The sequence below is a fragment of the Fukomys damarensis genome, unplaced genomic scaffold (assembly GCF_012274545.1).
Source record: "Fukomys damarensis isolate Sample0158 unplaced genomic scaffold, DMR_v1.0_HiC HiC_scaffold_37, whole genome shotgun sequence".
Taxonomy (NCBI): domain Eukaryota; kingdom Metazoa; phylum Chordata; class Mammalia; order Rodentia; family Bathyergidae; genus Fukomys; species Fukomys damarensis.
The window spans coordinates 10,467,445-10,486,426 of NW_022900949.1; the positions used below are offsets into that span (position 1 = coordinate 10,467,445).

Sequence of the window (18,982 nt, forward strand, 5' to 3'; positions counted from 1 at the left end):
GGCCTCAGCTTTGGCTAGGGGGGCTTCGGGTGCGCGAGCGGGATGTGTGTGGGGTAGGATAGATGAACCCAAGGGAAGAGAATGCCCTGAGAATCAGGACTCCGTGTCCTCCATCCCATCACAGGGTAAAATGGCCTCTGAAATCTCCTGTGACCGGATTCGCGGAATTACAGTAAAATACCAAATCTTGGATATTACATCAGAACCCTTGCGGGGGGGCGGGGTCCCCAGCGCACAGGCAACTAGCAACCAGGCCAGCAGTTTCCCCACCGGTCCAGTCCAGCTTGTGTGGATGTATCAGGGGCGAACAGAGTTGGGGGAGGGGACTTAGGGGGATGGACATTCATGCTGCAAAACACCTGGGGGGTCCGTCCTCTTTTCTCCCTGTCTCCTCACCCAAGTGTCACGCCCTCCATCTGATATCTAAGACTCTTGTCCCTCCTCGCATCTCTCTCTCCACTCAGTTCCTGTCTCAATCTGGTCCTTGTCCCCCACCCCCAAATCCACCCTCACAGACAGGAAACCAGAGGAGGGAGGGGCCAGTGGTCCCAGGAGGGTAGCTCCAGCTGTCCCTGGTCCCCAATGGGTCCCCAGAGACTACTTGAGGGTTTAACTCCCAGTTCCCTTGCTACCAATACATGTCACAGGACAGAACAGGTGGTCAGTGCCGGAAGTCATAGGTGTGGGATTTGCCTCTGTTGTTTAACACCTGAGAGGCCAGACAGAATCACTGACCTCTCACCCCTCATTTTCCCACATGTAAAATGGGTGCAGGGAGGCTCTGGGGAGGCTAATGCAGTCTAGTGCACAGAGGAAAATGTTCTTTCCTGTAGGGTTTAGAGCCCTGAGTGCATATGGTGGACCAGCAATGCCAGGGCCCAAGAAGACTGGGCCTCACCATCTGGGGCCTCCAGAGCCAGACATAGATGTAAAAGAGGCCAGGGATCAGGAGGGACAAGGGCTCAAGGCCAAGGAAAGATCAGTGAGAGCTCAGGAGATGGGTGTCTGTGGAGCCCTGTGGTAGAGGGGTGGAGGGCATGGCCATGGCAAGCCACCAAGTGGGACTGAAGCTGGGTGTAGTGTTGCATGCCCAGAATCCCAGCACTCTGGGAGGCTGAGGCAGGAGGATCACAAGCCCTAGCCTGGACAACTTGGTGATTTAGCAAGACTGTCACAAAATACAAAAGGGATGGTGATGTAGAAAGTGTGAAGACCTTGGGTTCAAATCCCACAGTATGGCAGATGGGGAGATGGTCCCCTTGGCGAACTCACAAAAGCTCAGGCCAGAGCTAGGCAAGGCTGGATTGGGCAGGGATAGGGCCTTGCCTCAGTTCTGTCTCATCTCCTTGTGTGACCTTGGGATTGTCTCTCCAGCCTCAGTTTCCAGTTTTGTTCACTGGATGGTGGGTCAGCCAATCCCCGCCTCCCTCATATGGACGAAATCCCATTTCCCCCGATGACTCAAATGTCACAGTTCCTCAGACCTTCTCGAGAGACAAGGGATTTTGAGGGGAGGGTGTGCAATGGCCAGTCCCATCCTGGTGAAACTGAGTCAGGGCAAGGAAGAACGTCCCTGGAGTTCCTGTGTTGCTGGGCCTCCCTCCCTCCTTTCTCTGTATGTGACCAAGGCTTGGACCTGCCACTGCCTCACACAGTGCTAAGGGCCCCTTCTGAGGCCCTCTCCCCGCGATGTCCCATGCCCCCACTGCTGCTGTCTTGAGAATTCCCACCTCTTAGCTGGCTGCTTCTCACCCCCACCCTGGGATTCCTCCAGCCCCAACCCTCAAGGGTTACTCAGGAGTATGACTGGGCCTCCTGTCGGACCCCAGGTTGTCCCTGTCCCCTTGGTGCCCGGCCTGCTTCCTTGATTCTCTTATCTCCAGGGCTGGGGGCAAAATGGGCTGCCCCCCTTGGTGCAGAGTATGGGTCAGAGTGAGGCTCAAAGACACCAGGTCATGATGCAAACACAGGGACGCCGTGAGCTGGGTGACAGGGCAGTCCTCTTACCGGCGGGAAGGGGCTGCCACTGCAGGGGATCACGGTGGTGGGCCTCAGTTTCCCTAGCGGGGAGTGGGCAGCCCGCGGTCCCCATCAGCACCACGGACAGTTCCCAGGCCTTGTCTTCCGCAGAGCTGCGCCTCCCGCGCACGAGCCCTGGGTTTGCTCCAGGCCGGGTGACCTTGGGCTCTCAATGCATCCCCAGCCTCAGTTTCCCCTCAACAGGGGCTGTTATGCCGCAGGACTCAGAATGGCCACGGAGGCAGGCAAAGCGCTCGGGTTGGGTAGTATGGATATGACGAAATGTCAGCGTTAGGGAACAGCGAAGTGGACCCTTGGCCGGTGCGCAGGAGGGGAAACTGAGGACTAGAGAGGTGCAGGGCGTGGCCCAGCACCCCCACCCTGGGCAAGGCGGAGCCTCCGTACCGTGCAACCCACAGCAGTTCCCCATGCGACTCAGTGAGCCCCTGTCCGTGTCCCCACCGTGGAAAGAGCCTTAAGGGTCTCTCTCCGGAGCCGAGGGCTGGGCCAGCACACTGCGCTTGCGCACACCCGAGGGGTGGGGGTCGTTGAGGCGCAGAGGAGGGGCTCTCTGCCCAGTGAACATCGCGTGGCGGCGTTTTCCCTGGCAACCATCTCCAGGACTTCTGAGCCTGAACCCCAACCCTTTAAGTCTCAGCACGCTGGTCTGTGCACCCTCCGCCGCTGGGGCCGCCATTCCCACAGCCCGGACCCCACCCTGTCTGATGTTCCTGGGGCCGGACCCTCGACCCCCACTAGGATCCCCGCTCCCTACCTGGTCCCCGAAGAAGGCCGAGTGCAGCAGGCTCAGGAGCCCCAGGAGCCCCATCGAGCCGCGGCTGCCTCTTTAAGTCTCAGCACGCTGGTCTGTGCACCCTCCGCCGCTGGGGCCGCCATTCCCACAGCCCGGACCCCACCCTGTCTGATGTTCCTGGGGCCGGACCCTCGACCCCCACTAGGATCCCCGCTCCCTACCTGGTCCCCGAAGAAGGCCGAGTGCAGCAGGCTCAGGAGCCCCAGGAGCCCCATCGAGCCGCGGCTGCCTCGGACAGCGTGCGCCCCGCGCAGGATGCTTTGCTCAGGCAGGATGGCCTGAGGTCCTGAGAGTGCAAGAGCGGTCGAGGGCCATGTGTGCAGACAGGAGAGAGGGAGAGAGGGGCACTGTTCCAGTGGGAATGGGGGACACTTCAGAGTTGGCAAGGGGTAGGGAGCGGGAGGAAAAGGGGCCTGGCGGCACGGCCTTGGAGGAACAAAGGCGCCACCCTGCACAGTCACTTCCCGGGCAGAAGCTTGGGTGCCTCTGGAATCCACCCAGGTGCGCAAATTCATTAGTCATTCAGCGAACATTTGCTGAGCGCCTAATTTGCCTCGCTCTATTGGCAATGACACCGCTGGTAGTCTTTTAAACTTGTACTACGCACCTACTGTGTGCCGATCCCTGTACAATAAACAAACTGGCCGAGCGTGGTGGCGCACGCCTGTAATCCTGGCATTCGGGAGGCTGAGGCAGAAGGATTGCTGCGAATTAAAGACCAGCCTGCCTGGTCTCGAGTACACAGTGAGTTCCAGGACAGTCTGAACAGAGTGACCCTGTCAAAAAAAAAAAAAAAAGACTGATACAATGAACAATCCGGGGAAGACTTGGGCCCTTGGTAAATGTGGTAGACAGCATGGTGGGCCACTGGGAAGCCAAGCAGGAAAAGCCAAGTCTGGGCAGGTGGCCTGGAGGCTCCGAGAAGGGCACTTGAATGGACCTGGTGGTGTCTGGGGCTGAGCGACCAGGAACGGGGTTGCAAAGTTGTGAGAAGGCACTGATGACTTTTTTTTTTCTTTTTTTGGTATCGGGGATTGAACTCAGGACCTTGTGCTTGCGAGGCAGGTGGCAGAACCATGTGGGAAGGCACTGGGCAGGTCACATAGGGTCTTGGGGCCGCGGGGTTTGGGCTTTTTATGGGTGGGGTGGGGAGCAATACTGGAGATTGAACCCAGGACTTTCCTACTGTGAGATACATGCCAAGTGTTTTTTTGCCCAGTGTTTTTTGAGAATATTCCTAAATTGCCTAGGCCCAGCTAGAACTTGTGATTCTCCTGCCTCAGCCTCCTAGAGTGCTAAGATTATAGGAGCGTGCTAATACACCCAGCATTGTTTCATAACGCTCTACCAGTGAGCTGTGTCGCAGCTCAGGACTCAGCTTTGTAGGAGCTATGGAGACCTATGGGCAGAGCAGAGCGGTGCCCTCTATCGGAAATGGGGAGAACAGACTGTGGGAAGCCTGAGATCAGGGTGATGGCGCAGGTCCGAGGGCAGAGGCCAGAGAAGTATGCTGGGGAGGGGCTGGGAAGGTTGCCTGGTTAGATGCCAGGCAAGGAGTGGACCACGGGAATGTGTCACCCTGAACCGTACTATGTCAGGAAAGCCATGAACACAGAGGTGCTGCCTTAGCAGAGAAGGTGAGGACAGGGGCTGAAAGGGAAGTGAGAGCCAGGGACCAAGTGAGGGCATTCCAGGACCCTGAGGTGTGGTGGGCAGTGGGAAAGTCTGGGGTTGAGAATTTACCCAGGATGCCAGGCATGGTGGCACACTCTGAGATGGATGGATGGATTTTGCCTGGCAGTATCTGGAAATGCTAGGTATTCAAAACTTTGTCGAACAAGTAAGATTTGGACGTGGATCACATAAGGAAATAAAATATTGTATGCCCTACCTTTTTCTACCCATCTGTTCTTTTTATTTTAAAGAGCTGGCATTGTTTTAAACATTGTTTCGTAACTTGCATTTAAAAGGTAACAGCTTTCTTTCTCTTGAAAAATCATACTTTACTTTTTATGACTTATTCTGTGTCACATAAATGAAAGTCCAAAGAACGACACCTTTTACTAGCAGGCAAGCCCAATTTGCATTTGTACCAGCTAAAACAGAATAAACTCAATTAGAGAAATTTGAACCCATAACTGAAGTTCCATCAATATAGAACAGAAAATCAAGGGGAGAAGCTACTGTCTCAAACTACAAGATAATGATTCCTGGAAGTCTCTATTGCCCAGAAAACATTTCAGGAATTTGGTTGAGGTTGAGATTTAGAAGGAATTACAACCCCTGGTCAGAGCTGTGGAAAAAGTCTTCATGTATAAAACCATCGAGTGTATGCTTTTGATATTTTGATTTAAGAAATCAAAACAAGATGGTACTATAAATATTATTTGTAACTTGTCCCTCCACTAATTATATATCGTGAACATGTCACAATAAATGATTCTGTCTTAAAAAAAAAAAAATCCCTGTAATCCTAGCACTTGGGAGGCTGAAGCAGGAGGAAACTGTGAGTTGGAGACCAGGCTGGGCTAACAAAGTGAATTCCAGGGCAGTCTAAACTATATAGTGAGACCCTGTCTCAAAAAACCAAAAAAAAGGGAGAATTTATCCAGGTTGTGATGTGAATGCTGTACCAGGTGGGAGGGGTGAGGGTGGAAATCTTTTTATGGCCCATTTTATGTTTGCCAAGTTTCCCTGCCAGGTATGAAGTTATTAGTATGGAGAATCTGAGTAGCACAGAATTTCTATCCTGCGAATTGTCTTTTACTCCATATGGTGGGACCCAGGGATGGATCTAGAGGAGCTGACAGATAGTAGGAGTCAGGGCCTCAGCTCGAATGAGGTCTGCGAAGATGCTGGGAACAGGGCCTAGACTTGAGGGGACACCCACTCAGGTTCTGGGTGTGTCCAGGGGGCCATCAGAGGGGCAGCCTCAGGAAGCCCAAAGGTGTGGATGTGACCAGAGGCCTGGGCCTGCAGCTGAGAGAAGAGGCAGCACAGTGAACCTGGGTAATTAGTAGAGGCCCAGTCCTTTCCTGACACCCCAAAGTGGTCCTGGAATGAGGGTGCCAGGGAGCCTAGCACAAGCTGGGCCCAGGACAAACCATTCCCAATACAATGTTCTGTACTTAAGAGTGTGGATTCTTTCCCCTGGTCTTGAATGACTCCGTTGTCATCAAGCACCACAAAGGAACAAGCAGTGAAGGTCTGAAAGGCCGCTTGTACCCTGGGAGCAGCCTAGGACAGGGAAATCCCTTGGGTATTTTCAGTGGCACAGGCAAGACAGTGTGTGCCCAGTGCGGCCTAAGTGCTGGCAAGACTACCTGCCCAGGCAGGCGATATGGGGTCCTCTGTCTACCCCCAGATATCTTTCACTTCCTTACAAGGACCTGGGGCTCAAAGTGGCTCTGGCCACATTTGTCACTTAATACTCAGCAGTAAACACCAGCTTCCAGGGTTGGGGTGCAGCTCAGTGATGGAGCTTGTCTTGCCTAGCATGTGTGAGGACTTGTGCTTCCTCTCCACTGCTGTGAAAAACAAACAGAAAAAGGCATACAGAGTTGGGTATCTACTTCCCAACTCCGCCAGTCTGGCATGAAAAAGTCAATTCTAACATTTGAGTCATTTCATTAAAAAAAACAAAACAACTCCTGAAGACAAAATTAAGACTCAACTGGGCCAAGGATTTAGCTCAGTGGTTCCATTGCCTGCCTCACAAGCTCAAGGACCCAAGCTCGATCCCTGGTACCAAAAACAAAACAAAACAAATCCTCAACCCTCCACATTTTTTTTTTTTTGGGCTGGACACAGCCAAGTATGCAAAGCTGGGTCACAAAGGTTCTGCTGCCCCAGGGGAATGACCCTGACCAGTGCAGCCACACACTTCAGCTGTGACTCACAAGGGATTTACACTGAGCCCAAGTCCAGACTGCCCAACCTGGCCACACTGATAACCACCTAACCTCATACCACACCAGAGCAGCCACCCTTGTTTGAACCCTCATAACAATGGGCATCAACCCAGCTGTTCCCAGCTAAGCCTAGCTCCCATATCACCAGCCTTTCACCAAACTTTTGGCCGGAGAGTAGCACAGAGGATTGAACCCAGGGCCTCTGTATCCCCAGTCCTTTTTATTTGGTCTTGCTAAGCTACCCAGGCAGAACTCACTCACAATCCTCCTTCCTCAGCCTCCTGAGCTGCTGGGGCCCCAAGTCTTGGCCTCAGGCAATCTTTCCTCTGCTGCAACTCCTTCCAGAAAGATTGGAAAAAACCCACAGTCCCTTTCTCTCCTTTAATTCTTGATTCCAAATTGAGCGAACATCACAAGCAAATGTGGCTGACAACACTAGAGCCGGGGGGGGGGGGCTGTGTACAGGAACTTTGCCCACCCGGGGTGCCCCACTGAACATTTAGAGGGGCACTAAGGGCAGCATATCTCCTCTTCCACTCTCCTAGGCCACAGCCTGGGCACCCTCAGTTTCTCCGCTGCCCATCAGGGAGCCTGCTGCTGCTCTGGCAGCTCTGCTCAAGTTGAGATCCACCATGTTCTCAAACTTACAGAAAAGGCAATTCTGTCCCAAATGTTGGGGAGTTTGCTGTGACCCTGCCCCCTGGAGGCCTCTCTGACCAGGGCAACTGAAGGTCCAGGGAAGGCCCCATTCTGGGGCCTTGGTGTGGCCGATTGCACCACAGCTGCTAGGGGCACAGGGGACTCTATGGACTGTCCTGAGGCCCCAGGCAGGCACACAACTAGGTCGGGGGTTTCTTGGAGCTAGCAGATGGGTCATTGCTGCTCACCCTACCTGCACAACCCCATCCAGAGGACAGAGTGCAGGCCCTAGAGCAGGGCTGTCTATGAGGAGACCTCCCACACCCCACCAAACTGGCCCTCTGCTCTCTCCTGGGGGTCCTGAGAGGTGGCCAAGGCCAGCCACAGTGAGCACGGCTGTCAGGGGTGAACTCTGAACACCACAGGTTGTAGACAGCCCACAGTCACCACCGTGGATGTCCAACCTGAGTCCCATACTAGGACCTCAACCCAGGTCCCTCCTGGAGCTGACACCCAGAAGGACAGTGGCACACGAGACTGGGTACAGTAGCGCCTTTATTGGCCAGGTGGCTACTTGAGGGGGATGAACCGCGAAGAGTGGGTGGCCCCGATGCCAGGCCGGCCATGCTTCACGGGTTTGTAGGTGATGGAGAACTCGCCCAGGTAGTGGCCGATCATCTCAGGCTGTGGAGACAGACTGGGATCAGGAACTGTCCCAGCAGGGTCCCCCACCCACCCGAGCCCCACACATACCTTGATCTCCACCTGGTTGAAGGTCTTGCCATTGTAGACGCCCACCATGCTGCCCACCATCTCGGGCAGAATGATCATGTCCCGAAGGTGCGTCTTCACCACCTCTGGCTTCTCCATGGGTGGTGCCTCCTTCTTGGCCTTGCGCAGGCGCTTCAGCAGTGAATGCTGCTTCCGCCGGAGGCCGCGGTTCAGCCGCCGCCGCTGCCGTGCACTGTAGAGCTGCATCAGCTGTTCACTGGGGGCAGGCGAGGCAGAGGGCATGGGGGATCAGAACCCTCCAACTTGCAGGGGGTAGAGGACCAGGAAGGGGTCCTCCCAGGGACACAGGCTATACTGGATTTCGCACTGCTCCCTACAGTGCACCAAGAGCCTTACACACGGCTACGCCAGCAGCATAGCAGCAACACCCCTGCTCAGTTTGAGGAATCCTTCCCGGCACTTTAACAACCACCACGAGGCAGTTTAGAGAGCAGTGAACAGACGTGGACCCAGTTTCCCGTGGTGATTTGGCAGTTACCACCTCAGGCCAAAGTCCACTGAAGGATCCAGGGAAAGTCTGGTTTGGTGGTACCCACCCACATAGCCCCAGAACTCAGGAGGCTGAGGCAGGACTGCAGCCTGTGCTGCATGCTAAGTTTAAGGCCAGCCTGAAAAACCAATAGGGCTGGGTGCAGCTCAGCAGTAGCATGCTCTTGGCATGCACAAGGCCCAAGGCTCATCATCCCTGCCATTGCTCCACCAAGAATCTAGAAGGCCCACAGCCAGCCAGCAGCCTGTTAAAGTTCCAGATTAAATAGGATGTGGTGGTGCACACCTGTAACACTAGCACTCTGGGAGAATGTGGCAGGAGTAGTAAGATAAGAGTCCAGCCTGGGCGACTTAGAAAAACCTCATCTCAAAGCAAAACACAAAGGTTGAGAATTTAGCTCAGTGCAAAGGCTCTGGGTTCAATTTTCAGAGGAGGAGTGGAAGAAACCCCAGGTAGCTGAATCCTTCACGCCAGCTCTCCCTCCAAGTGACACCGGGTCATACTGGCAGTCAGCAAAGCCTCCTTCCCCTCCATCCAGGTGCCACAGACCCACCTGTACCTGTATGAGCCACTTTCTTGCCTGTTTTCATAACACACCTTGGATACTCGGGCTGTCTGCATTTGCAAACGGGTGAAGTCTCAAGGCAAACCGCGTCCAATTTAAATAAAAGCCTCGATGTTCCTAAACAATTTCACCGACACACAGCCTCACCCATTTACTTTTTGGAGGCTGGCAATGACTGCCTTTGCACTTCAGCAGAAACTGACACAAAATATTGGCGACGGGGCCCTCGGCAGAAAAGGTGAGCCAGGCGGAGCTCCAGTTTGAGCCAAGCCCGGGCAACTTAAATGATTTAACGAGACTCTGTCTCAAAAAATAAAAAATGAAAAGGGTTAAGGATGCAACTCAGTATAAAGGGCCTGGGTTCAATCCCTACGACGGCAAATATGTAAATAAGCCAGGCTCAAGGCCACTGCGACCGACCCAGTCTCCTCCTCCGAGCCCACTCTCCACAGCCGCCATGACACCCCGCGCTCCCGTCCTAAACCAGACAGGACCCCTCTCATTCTCCCGCCCCTCGTCTTCCGGCCGGGCCCCTTACTAGGACATGTCCAGCAGCTGGTCGAGGTCTACGCCGCGGTAGGTAAACTTGCGGAAGGTTCGCTTCTTCTTCTGCTCCACTTCCGCCTGCACGAGCGCGGGTCGAGGGTGAGTGGGAGGTAGAGATCCACCGCGGGTGCCCCCACGGAAGGCCGTAAGGACACACTACTCCCAGGCCTTCCCAGAGAGGCATATGCGACTTGGGCTACGGGGGCTCGGCGGGGACAGGTGGGTCCGACAGGCCTTCCCCAACCTGGGTGGTCCCGAGAACCACCAGGCCCGCCCCCATGGGCCCCATCTGAGGCCTCGGAGGTTTACAGCGGACCTCCATAACTGCGGGGCCCAACCCCAGCCCCCACAGACTAGCAGGAGCTCGGATGGCGCCGGATATGCCTGCCACAGAACCTCCGACGGGGAGGACTCACCATCTTGCCAGTTCTTCGGAAAAGACCGCCCCTCTCGCGCCTGCGCAGTTATCACAAGGCAGCCTGCGAGTACAGCCCCTCAACCATTCGTACCCTTCCGTCTTCCTGAAGACGCTCGCCCCCTGCTGTCCGGAGGGCAAAGGACAAGCAGAGGGAGTCGAAAGAGATTTGTATTTCGGATAGGCTAAATAAACCCTGACAAAAACTGTAAATTGGGCCGGGGGTGGGTGGGGGGGATGTAGTTAGGCTACGCAGCGACTGCCCGGCAAGAGGGAGGCCCCGAGTTCAATTCCCGGTACCAAAAGCAAACAAAAAGACCAAAAAGAGCTGTGTGTCGTGGCGCACGCCTGTAATCCCAGCACTCGGGAGGCTGAGGCAGGAGGATTGCTGTGAGTTCAAGGCCAGCCTGGGCTACATAGTGAGTTCCCGGTCAGTCTCAACTACATAGTGAGACCCTGTCTCAAAAAACAAACAAAAAACTACATACGTCACTGCTGTTTCTGAGCACACAGGTGCATGTTCTGTAATCTACCCAACAGCACCCATCTAAGCAAATATATACGATATTTGTAAGGTGTGGTTCAGGGTTTCGGGCCCACTGGGAGAGGCAGACAAGAACCACATGGTATGGACATTGTAGCAGAGTCAGAACTGAGAAAGAGAACACAGAGGGGACCTAGCCTTCCTGAAAAGAGCCAGTCAGGCTTTGGGGGAGGGGGTTGTCCAGGGATGGAACTCGGGCAGCAGAACTAAATCCCCGGCCCTAGCCAAGCTTTAATAGACTTTTTTTTTGACAAGGCCAGGAGTCATACCTCCAGCTGTCCTCGAACTCACTATGTAGCCAAAGCGGTCCTCCAACTCGCATCCATGCTCCTCCTGGCTCAGTTTCTCGTGCTGAGATTACAGGTCCACTACAACCGGCTTAAGACATAAATTTAAACAAACTAGTAAATAAGACAAGGTGTTCCTGGATTCATGACACATACAGAAGTCATCTGTATAAATACTAGAATTAGCCAGGTGTGAGGCACTAGGCCCAGCTACTGGGGAGGCTGAGGCAAGCAGGATTGCCTGAGTCTGGGCAACACTGTGAGAACCCATCCAAAAAAAAAAAATTTTTTTTTTTAAAGCACACACACACCCAAAAAGGAGGAAGTGTTTATTAGAGAGGTATGGAGGAATGCTATTGCCCTATCTCACTGGAATTGTTACAGTAAACCTGAAGGCCAGTAGGATAAGAAGTGGAGCTGTACGAGGCAGGAATTCCACTCCTGGAAAAATACAGAAAGAAGTGAAGGAGGGACTTGAATGCTTTCTGACCGCTGGAGTGAGTGAGATAGCGTCTCCCTATGTAGTCCTGCAGGCCTGTACCACCACGCCCAGCTCTGAAAGGAGAGATTTGAACAAGTAATTGTATACTCATGTTCACAAAAGCCACTCATGGCCGGGTGTGGTGGCGCACGCCTGTAATCCTGGCGAACTCAAAAGGCGGAGGCAGGAGGATCACTGTGAGTTTGAGACCAGCCTGGGATAGAAAGTGAGTTCCAGGTCAGTCTCAACTACACAGTGAGACTCTGTCTCAAAAAAAACAAAACAAAAACAAAAGCTACACATGAAGGCAACCCAAATGTCCATCGGTGGGTGGATACATACAGCACAGCCCACCTACATACTGGAACGTCACTCAGCCACCAGAAGCAAGGCTGTGACACTTGCCACAGCATGGACAGACCTGGAGGACACGGTGCTCAGTGAGACATCAGACACAGAAGGACACACTGGTTAGGCTGCATGGACAGGAAACACCGAGGACAGAAAGTAGACTCATGGGCGCAGGGATGGGAATTAGTGGTTCCTGGGGACAAAGTTTCCATTTAGGAAGATGGGAACGTGCTGGGGGTGGAAGGCGGGGACAGCTACTCACTCAACAATGTGAATGTGCTTAATGCTCCTGAGCAGGGCACATAAAGTGGTTATAATGAGTGGGCTGAGGGTACAGCGCTTGCCTAGCATGCAAAGAGGTCTCGTTTAATCCTCGTCACTGCCTGAATAGAAAAATGAGAATGATAAATTTGACCTGTATTAAAAATCTTTTTTTTCAATGTAAGCCCTAGAGCACCTGCTATGTGAATCATGAAAAACAATGATAATTATTGATGCAAAAGGAAGCATTAAGGTAAATAGGAACCAAAGGCTCATGATGCGGAGCCAACAGGGAAGGTAGGTGGCACCCAGGAGCGCTGGGTTTACAGAGGTCCGCTGTTCTGCTGGGAGGCAGGCATCTTGAACAGGGAAGTGCAAAGGCCCTGGGCAGGAATAACTTCCCCATCTTAGTTTGGAGTGCTTAACAGTTGTCCTGTTAGCCTGAGAAGAGGACCAGATAAAGCAGACAGGGCAGAAAATGGGGAGAACTGAGCGGACAGAGCAGCACGGCAGAGCACTGTGAGGACAGCGCGGATGGCTCATGCTCCTCCCTCCCCTAGGAGGCGGCTGCTGCATTCACCCCATCACATTGGGCCCTTACTGCCCCTTGATTTGTGTGGTGCTGGGGATAGAACTCAGGGGGCACTCTACACCTCCAGCCCTTTTCAAAAATTTTTTTCTTCATTTTGAGACAAGGTCTTGCTGTGCAGCCCAGGCTGGCTTTAAACTTTGCAATCTGCCTGCCTCATCCCCCCATGTACCTGGGATCAGTTGTCTACCACTATCCTCAGCACTGTGTATCACTGGAGATTGAACCCAAGGTTTTTGGACTGAGCTACATCCCTAGCCCTTTTTGTATTTGAGACAGGGTCTTGCTACATAGTCCAGGCTGGCCCTGCATTTATGTAGCTAGCCCAGGCTGGCCTTGAACTTCTTGCAGTGATCCTCTTGCCTCAGTCTCCTGAGTGCTCAGATTAGATGTGCACCATGCTGGACATTTTTTTCTTGCTAGGATGCTATACCTAACCCAGCAAGCCCCCCCCCCTTTTTTTGAGACCAGGATCTCATTATATAGCTCAGACTGGCCTCAAACTCACAGTCATCATCCTGCCTCAGCCTCCCCAGTGCTGGGATTACAGCATGCACCACCACACCCAGTTTCTAAAGTTTTTTGTTTTTATTTTTTATAGAGGGTCTTGCTATAAATTCCAGGCTCACCAGGCCTGGTGGCACAAACCTATAATCCCAGCAATGGAGAGGCTGAGGCAGATCACCATGAGTTTAAGGCCAGCCTGAACTAACAGCAAGACCCTAACTCAAAAAAACCAAAACTAGGGCCAGGTATTTAGCTCAGTGCTTCTACCCGCTACCTGCTTCACAAGCCCAAGGTCCCAAATTCGATCCCCGGTACAAAACAAAACAAAACCAAAACCAGATAAAAAAAGGGTCCAGGCTAGCTTTGAACTCCAATAATTTTGCTTCAACCCCCTAAATGACAGGATATGTGTGTGCTACCAATCTGGCTATGTCTTGTTTTGTTTCCTGTTTTCTGGGATTTTTCTTTTTTGGTACTGGGGATCAAACTCAGGTCCTTGTACTTGCAAGGCAGGCAGTGGAACCACTGACCAAAACCAGATAAAAAAAGGGTCCAGGCTAGCTTTGAACTCCAATAATTTTGCTTCAACCCCCTAAATGACAGGATATGTGTGTGCTACCAATCTGGCTATGTCTTGTTTTGTTTCCTGTTTTCTGGGATTTTTCTTTTTTGGTACTGGGGATCAAACTCAGGTCCTTGTACTTGCAAGGCAGGCAGTGGAACCACTGAGCTAAATCCCCAGCAGTGTCAAGGTCCTTGTACTTGCAAGGCAGGCAGTGGAACCACTGAGCTAAATCCCCAGCAGTCCATTTCCTGGTTTTCTGAAGTAGGGTCTTACTGTGTAGTTCAGGCTGGCCTCGAACTTATAGTGATCTTCCTGCCCTGACCTCCCAAGTACTGGAATTACAGGCTTGCTCCACCACGCCTCCAACTACTACTGACTGTGGTCTTCCTGCCAGAGTAAAATGCTCTGACGATGTCCCTGTCCTAATGCCCAGACCCTGTCGGTGTTGCTTGCCATGGCAAACTATGACCCACACCCTGAGAAGGGGAGATAGCCTGACAGTAACACTGTGACTGGCCCAGACCCAGGCTCCTGGTTACAAGGTGGGGCACCAGAGCCGAGGGGCTCATGGGGACTCGGACCAACCACAACACACCCCAAACACAACTGGGGGTAGCCCCGATTGCCCTATAATTCACACCTGCAGCCCTCCAGGCTCCCAAACCCAAACAAGCCAGGTGCCATCAGGCCTTGCTCACAAGTGCAGTGCAGGCCATGTCTGGGCTCCCTGTCTTCCCTGGCACATCTTGGGGAAGAGGAAGCACAGGCGAGATCACGAGAAAGAAGGACACGATGTGGGTTTCTAATCCAAATGCACTTGTCTTTATTCAAACCAGGGTCAAACTGGTCAGTGGGAAGTGCCCCGAAGCCACATGCCCAAGGGAGGTGGCCTTCCAGCAAGGCCTCGCCTACCGCGCGGGGTCCATGCCACCTCAATGTCAGTGCTGCCACACGGGCCAGGTGGCCAGCAGGGTGTGACCTGCCCCACTGATGCCACAAGGCAGCCAACTGACAAAAGCAAGGAATAAACAAAAAACAAAACACACTCAGTAGATTTCTTCTTTAGCTCCCAGAGTTTCTGGACCAACAAGTCCCAACCCCCAAGCCAGGAGTGAGGGGACCAAAATTCCCCCACCCCCACCAGTGCCAACCAAACCCTGTTTTAAATTAAAAAATAAGCCAGTATACATCGTAGAAAATTTCTTAAAAATCTCACAATTGTAAATGTATATTTTTTAACATAAAAGTTTACAATATACGGTAAAACAAAAGGCTCAGGAAAATAAATCTCAAAAAAAAAAAAAAGGAAGGAAAAGAAACCTGAAGTCTTGAATTAAAGCTGAAGACATTTTTTTAAACCCTGTTGTTAAACCAGTGACTTTTTTTTTTATTGTGCTGATGGGTCAGAGAAAGAAACGTATTTAAAAACTGCAGTCCAGATACCCACAGCCACCTCCAGGCCTCTGCCCTCCCCCCACCCCCAGGTTGAGTCGCTATTTTTCCGACAAGTTTGATTGTCACAAGTTCACAAGTTTCAAATCCTGCGCTCAGCGGTGTGGATGTCCACTTGGCGCCATCCTAGCGTCGGTAGGGGTGGAATCCTTGCACATTATGGTTCTGACCTCGTCCGAAGCCACTGCCACCGGCGGGGGGGGCCCCCGAGCCAGGAACAGAGGGGCCCCCGTAGGAAGGGGGCTGCTGGCTGGGGTCGGAGAAGCCCTGTCCAAAGCCACTCAAGTCCTGCCCGTAACCTGCTGGGGAGAGAGCGCTGTGAGCTCTGGGCCACGGTGGCCCACGTGCCCGTCAGCTCTGACCTTGGGTGGCAGCCTGGACGTGACTCTGAGACGAGTGTGGAATATAAGAGCCCCAAAGGGCAGGAGGGCACCAAGGACCTGGCTGGCTGGAGGAACTGGCAGACAGACAAGTCAGGGAGTTTCATCTTTAAACTCTCATGGTCAGGACCCACACAGATGGAAGAGAGGCTTTCCGATCCTTCATAGGTCATGTGCTCCGCTGTCCTCCCAAGGCTCTTGAGTGAGGTGAGCGAAGCACCTGGCTTTGCAACACACTGTCCAGCTGTCATGGAGACCCAACCCAGGGCTTCTAGAAAGTTTGTTCTCACACGCATGTGCACTTCCAGGACAGGTCCATGGGGTAGACACAGCCCACACCTCTAGCCTGCACCTCTAGTGTGGCACAGGTGCCTCTCCAGGCTGGGCCCCAGAGTCTACATGGTGTGCCCTGTGGGATCTCGAATCAGCAGCCAGACTGGCAGGTTAGTAACAAGGGCTCAGCGCATGCTGACCAACCAGTGCCACAGTGACAGTATCCACTGGGCAGGCCCTCTATCCCTAAAATAGACCCAGCCACCCACACCTCCAACCTCTGGGATGGGAGACACTGCTGGGAAAGGGGGCAGCATTGTCTTTATGTGAATGGCTTGGACTCTGCTCTACCAGAAGGCCTGCTCAGACTCTGGGCTCCCCACTTGGTGACTAGTAGACGTGGCCCTGGACACTCCTGGAGCCCGCAGAGATCCTGAGGGCACTGCCATTATCCATCCTGCCAAAAGCGCTGAGGATGCCACTTCCAGGCTGCAGGCAATGGAAGGACAGTGGAGAGAGAGACAGACGGGTGCTCAGCCTGACCCTAGAGTAAACAAGGAATAGACCCAGGCCTGGCAAGAGACAAAATCCAGGCAACCACAAGAGTCAGATGCAGGCCCTACGTGGGTGCTTGGCTCCCTGCAGCCACAGCACACCGGGCTACGCAGTGGCAAAGCCAAACCCAGTGTGAAGCACATGGCTCAGCACTCTAAGATTGTAAGCTCAAGAAAGCCTGGCCTGGGCAACATAATGATTGAGACCTTGTCTCCAAACAAAAACTAACAGTCAGGGATTTAGCTCAGTGGTTGCGTCACCTGCTTCAGAAGCTCAAGGTCCTGAGTGAGATCCCTGGTACCACCCACCCAAAGAAACTAAGCCAGGTGTGATAGGGCATGCCTGTTGTCCCAGCGCTTAGGAAAGGCAGGAGGATCATCATAAGTTTGAGGCCAGCCTGGGATGCATAGTAAGTTCAAGGCCTTCTGAATTACATAGAGAAACCCTGTATGAAAAAACCCAATCAGGGCAGGGGATTTAGCTCAGTGATTCTGCCACCTGCCTCACAAGCACAAGGTCCTAAGTTTGATCCTGGTACCAAAAAACAAAACAACCCAATCAATTGGGCCAGGGATGTAGCTCAGTGACCCAGTGCCTGCCTGGCAAGTGCGAGGCCCTGGATTCGATTCACAATACCAAAAAAGAAAAGTGAAGAAAAAAGAAAAAAAATCAATTATTAAAAAATAAATGAATAAATAAAAATAAGGGCTGAAGATTTATTCTGTTCAGTGCAGAGACCCTAGATTCCATCTCCAATACCCCAAGCAAAAAAACCAACTTCAGGAAAAAAAGCCAACCACAAAAACCAATGTGGGTGGACCGGGAATTTAGCTCAGTGGTTCTGCTGCCTGCCTTGCAAGCACAAGGTCCCAAGTTCAATCCCTGATACCAAAAAACAAACAAACAAACAAATAACAATGTGGGCAATGATAGCACCATCCATCTACCCATCCTGGCCAGCACAGTTTCTTGGGACTGAGGTCAGCCAACTTGCAACTGGCAGTGACCCTCTTGGACCCTTATCCACGCCAAGTGTCTCCAGGTTCCCCAAGGAGCCAGCAGTGTGCAGCGCCCCTCTAAGGAATACCCTGCATCTGTCCTGAATGAGGCAGGCCTTGGTACTGGGTTCCAGGCAGGGCAAGACTGACAGACATGCAGAGATGGGGCTGCCCTGACCCAGCCTCCCCCGCAACCCTCCCTCTGGGCACATCAAGGTAGCATCCACACGGTGATAAGCTGCTTCCAGCCCCTAGCCCACCCTGATGCCTGTCGCCCAGCCAGGGTTACTATAGCCCTGAGCATCCTCCCACAGGGGACTGCTGCTGCCAAAAACCAAAGTAACCAAGAGAAGAGTGCCTGGGGCCCTTCCCTACCAAGGGTCTCAACCAAGCACACAGGAAGGCTTTGAGTCCTGAGAGTGACTGCAGAATCCACCTCCCACAGCCTGGTCTTGGGCTTCCAAACCTGCAGGCCCAGGGGCTTCCTGGGAGCAGCAGGCCACACGGGAGGCTGCAGGCACTCACCATACTGACTGTAGGGAAAGTCCGGCTGTGCTGTCGGGGGCTTGCTCATATCTGGGGTGGCCTGAGACGGAGGGGGTGGGAAGGCCAGAGGTGCTGCCCCAGGTGTGGCAGGTGGAGGAGGGACCCCAGGAGGGGCAAACTGATCAGGTGGTGGGGGTGGAGGCCCATAGCCAAAACCTGCAGGCACAGGAGAGCAGAACACAAGGTGTGGTATGCAGCCACGGTTGTGAAGATTTCCACCTAGAACCTGCAAGAGACCCACTCTCTTGGGCCCATCCCAGAGAGACTGTAGCCGTAGCAGGCAATGCTGGACAGTACTGAAGCAGGGAGGAATTCCATGGTAAAATGTACTTTAGAAATGACAGACAGCTTCCACCCCACACAGCACAAACACAACTGCAGAAGGTGAGGCACCAGAGCGCTCTGCAAGACAAAGACTGAGCAGAGCAAGCTGACAGCCTTGGGTTCTGATGGACCACGTCTTATTACAAATAAATAGGAGATATTTTCCCAAGTGCTAGACTGTAGGACTGAAGTTCCCAGTTTGGTTCTTGGCCAAAAATGGCCTGAGGCCCCAAATGTGACTGGTTCTAATTGTGGTTTGCCTCAAGTGTGCAACATACCCTGGATATAAAAAGAAGATTACACAACATCCACGTTAATTCTGTCCTGAGCCACCTGCCTCAGCCACACGGCGTAAGGTGGTGTAAGGTATAAGGTGAGTCTCCCGTTTGTCTTTACCTTTGAAATGGGCACCAGGAAACCCAGTTACTTGCATGGGCCTGGGTCCTCACATCTGAAGGACATAAGGAAAGCACTCTAACATTCTGGGCATGGTAACAGATTTTAATCTAGATCTCCAATAAGAAAAGTATGTACACAGTAAGGGCTTGAGATTTTTTAGCTCAGTAGCACCAAGACCGCCTTGTAAGTACAAGGTCCTGAGTTCAATCCCTGGTACTAAACACGCACACAAACACACACACACACACACACACACACACACACACACACACACACACA

The 18,982-nt window shown here is 52.9% G+C and overlaps 3 protein-coding genes across 7 annotated transcripts in view; all 3 read right to left on the reverse strand.

Moving 5' to 3' along the window:
- The window catches only part of Apc2 (APC regulator of WNT signaling pathway 2), a 22,987-nt gene extending 19,910 nt beyond the window's left edge, over window positions 1-3,077 (reverse strand). The window contains 2 exon segments of the mRNA XM_033759627.1: window positions 2,795-2,862; window positions 3,063-3,077. Of these exon segments, the coding sequence (XP_033615518.1) occupies window positions 2,795-2,848 (54 nt within the window). The 5' untranslated portion in view covers window positions 2,849-2,862; window positions 3,063-3,077.
- Window positions 3,078-7,920: 4,843 nt separating this feature from the next.
- Window positions 7,921-10,292, reverse strand: Rps15 (ribosomal protein S15). Its single transcript, XM_010634926.3, has 4 exons — window positions 10,193-10,292; window positions 9,769-9,854; window positions 8,137-8,371; window positions 7,921-8,067 (listed from the first exon to the last, which is right to left on the reverse strand). Exons 1-4 carry the CDS (start codon window positions 10,193-10,195, stop codon window positions 7,954-7,956), a joined length of 438 nt encoding a protein of 145 aa, XP_010633228.1. The 5' UTR covers window positions 10,196-10,292; the 3' UTR covers window positions 7,921-7,953.
- Window positions 10,293-14,571: 4,279 nt separating this feature from the next.
- Window positions 14,572-18,982, reverse strand: part of Dazap1 (DAZ associated protein 1) — a 17,215-nt gene continuing 12,804 nt past the window's right edge. For 3 of the 5 annotated variants that reach the window (XM_010634930.2, XM_010634928.2, XM_033759817.1), the window contains 2 exons: window positions 17,960-18,136; window positions 14,572-15,530 (listed from right to left, as the gene is read on the reverse strand). In XM_010634930.2, coding sequence (XP_010633232.1) covers window positions 15,355-15,530; window positions 17,960-18,136 — 353 coding nt within the window. In that variant the 3' untranslated portion in view covers window positions 14,572-15,354. The remainder of the gene's footprint in view (window positions 15,531-17,959; window positions 18,137-18,982) is intronic. The other 2 variants (XM_010634931.2, XM_010634929.2) reach the window with 1 other exon arrangement.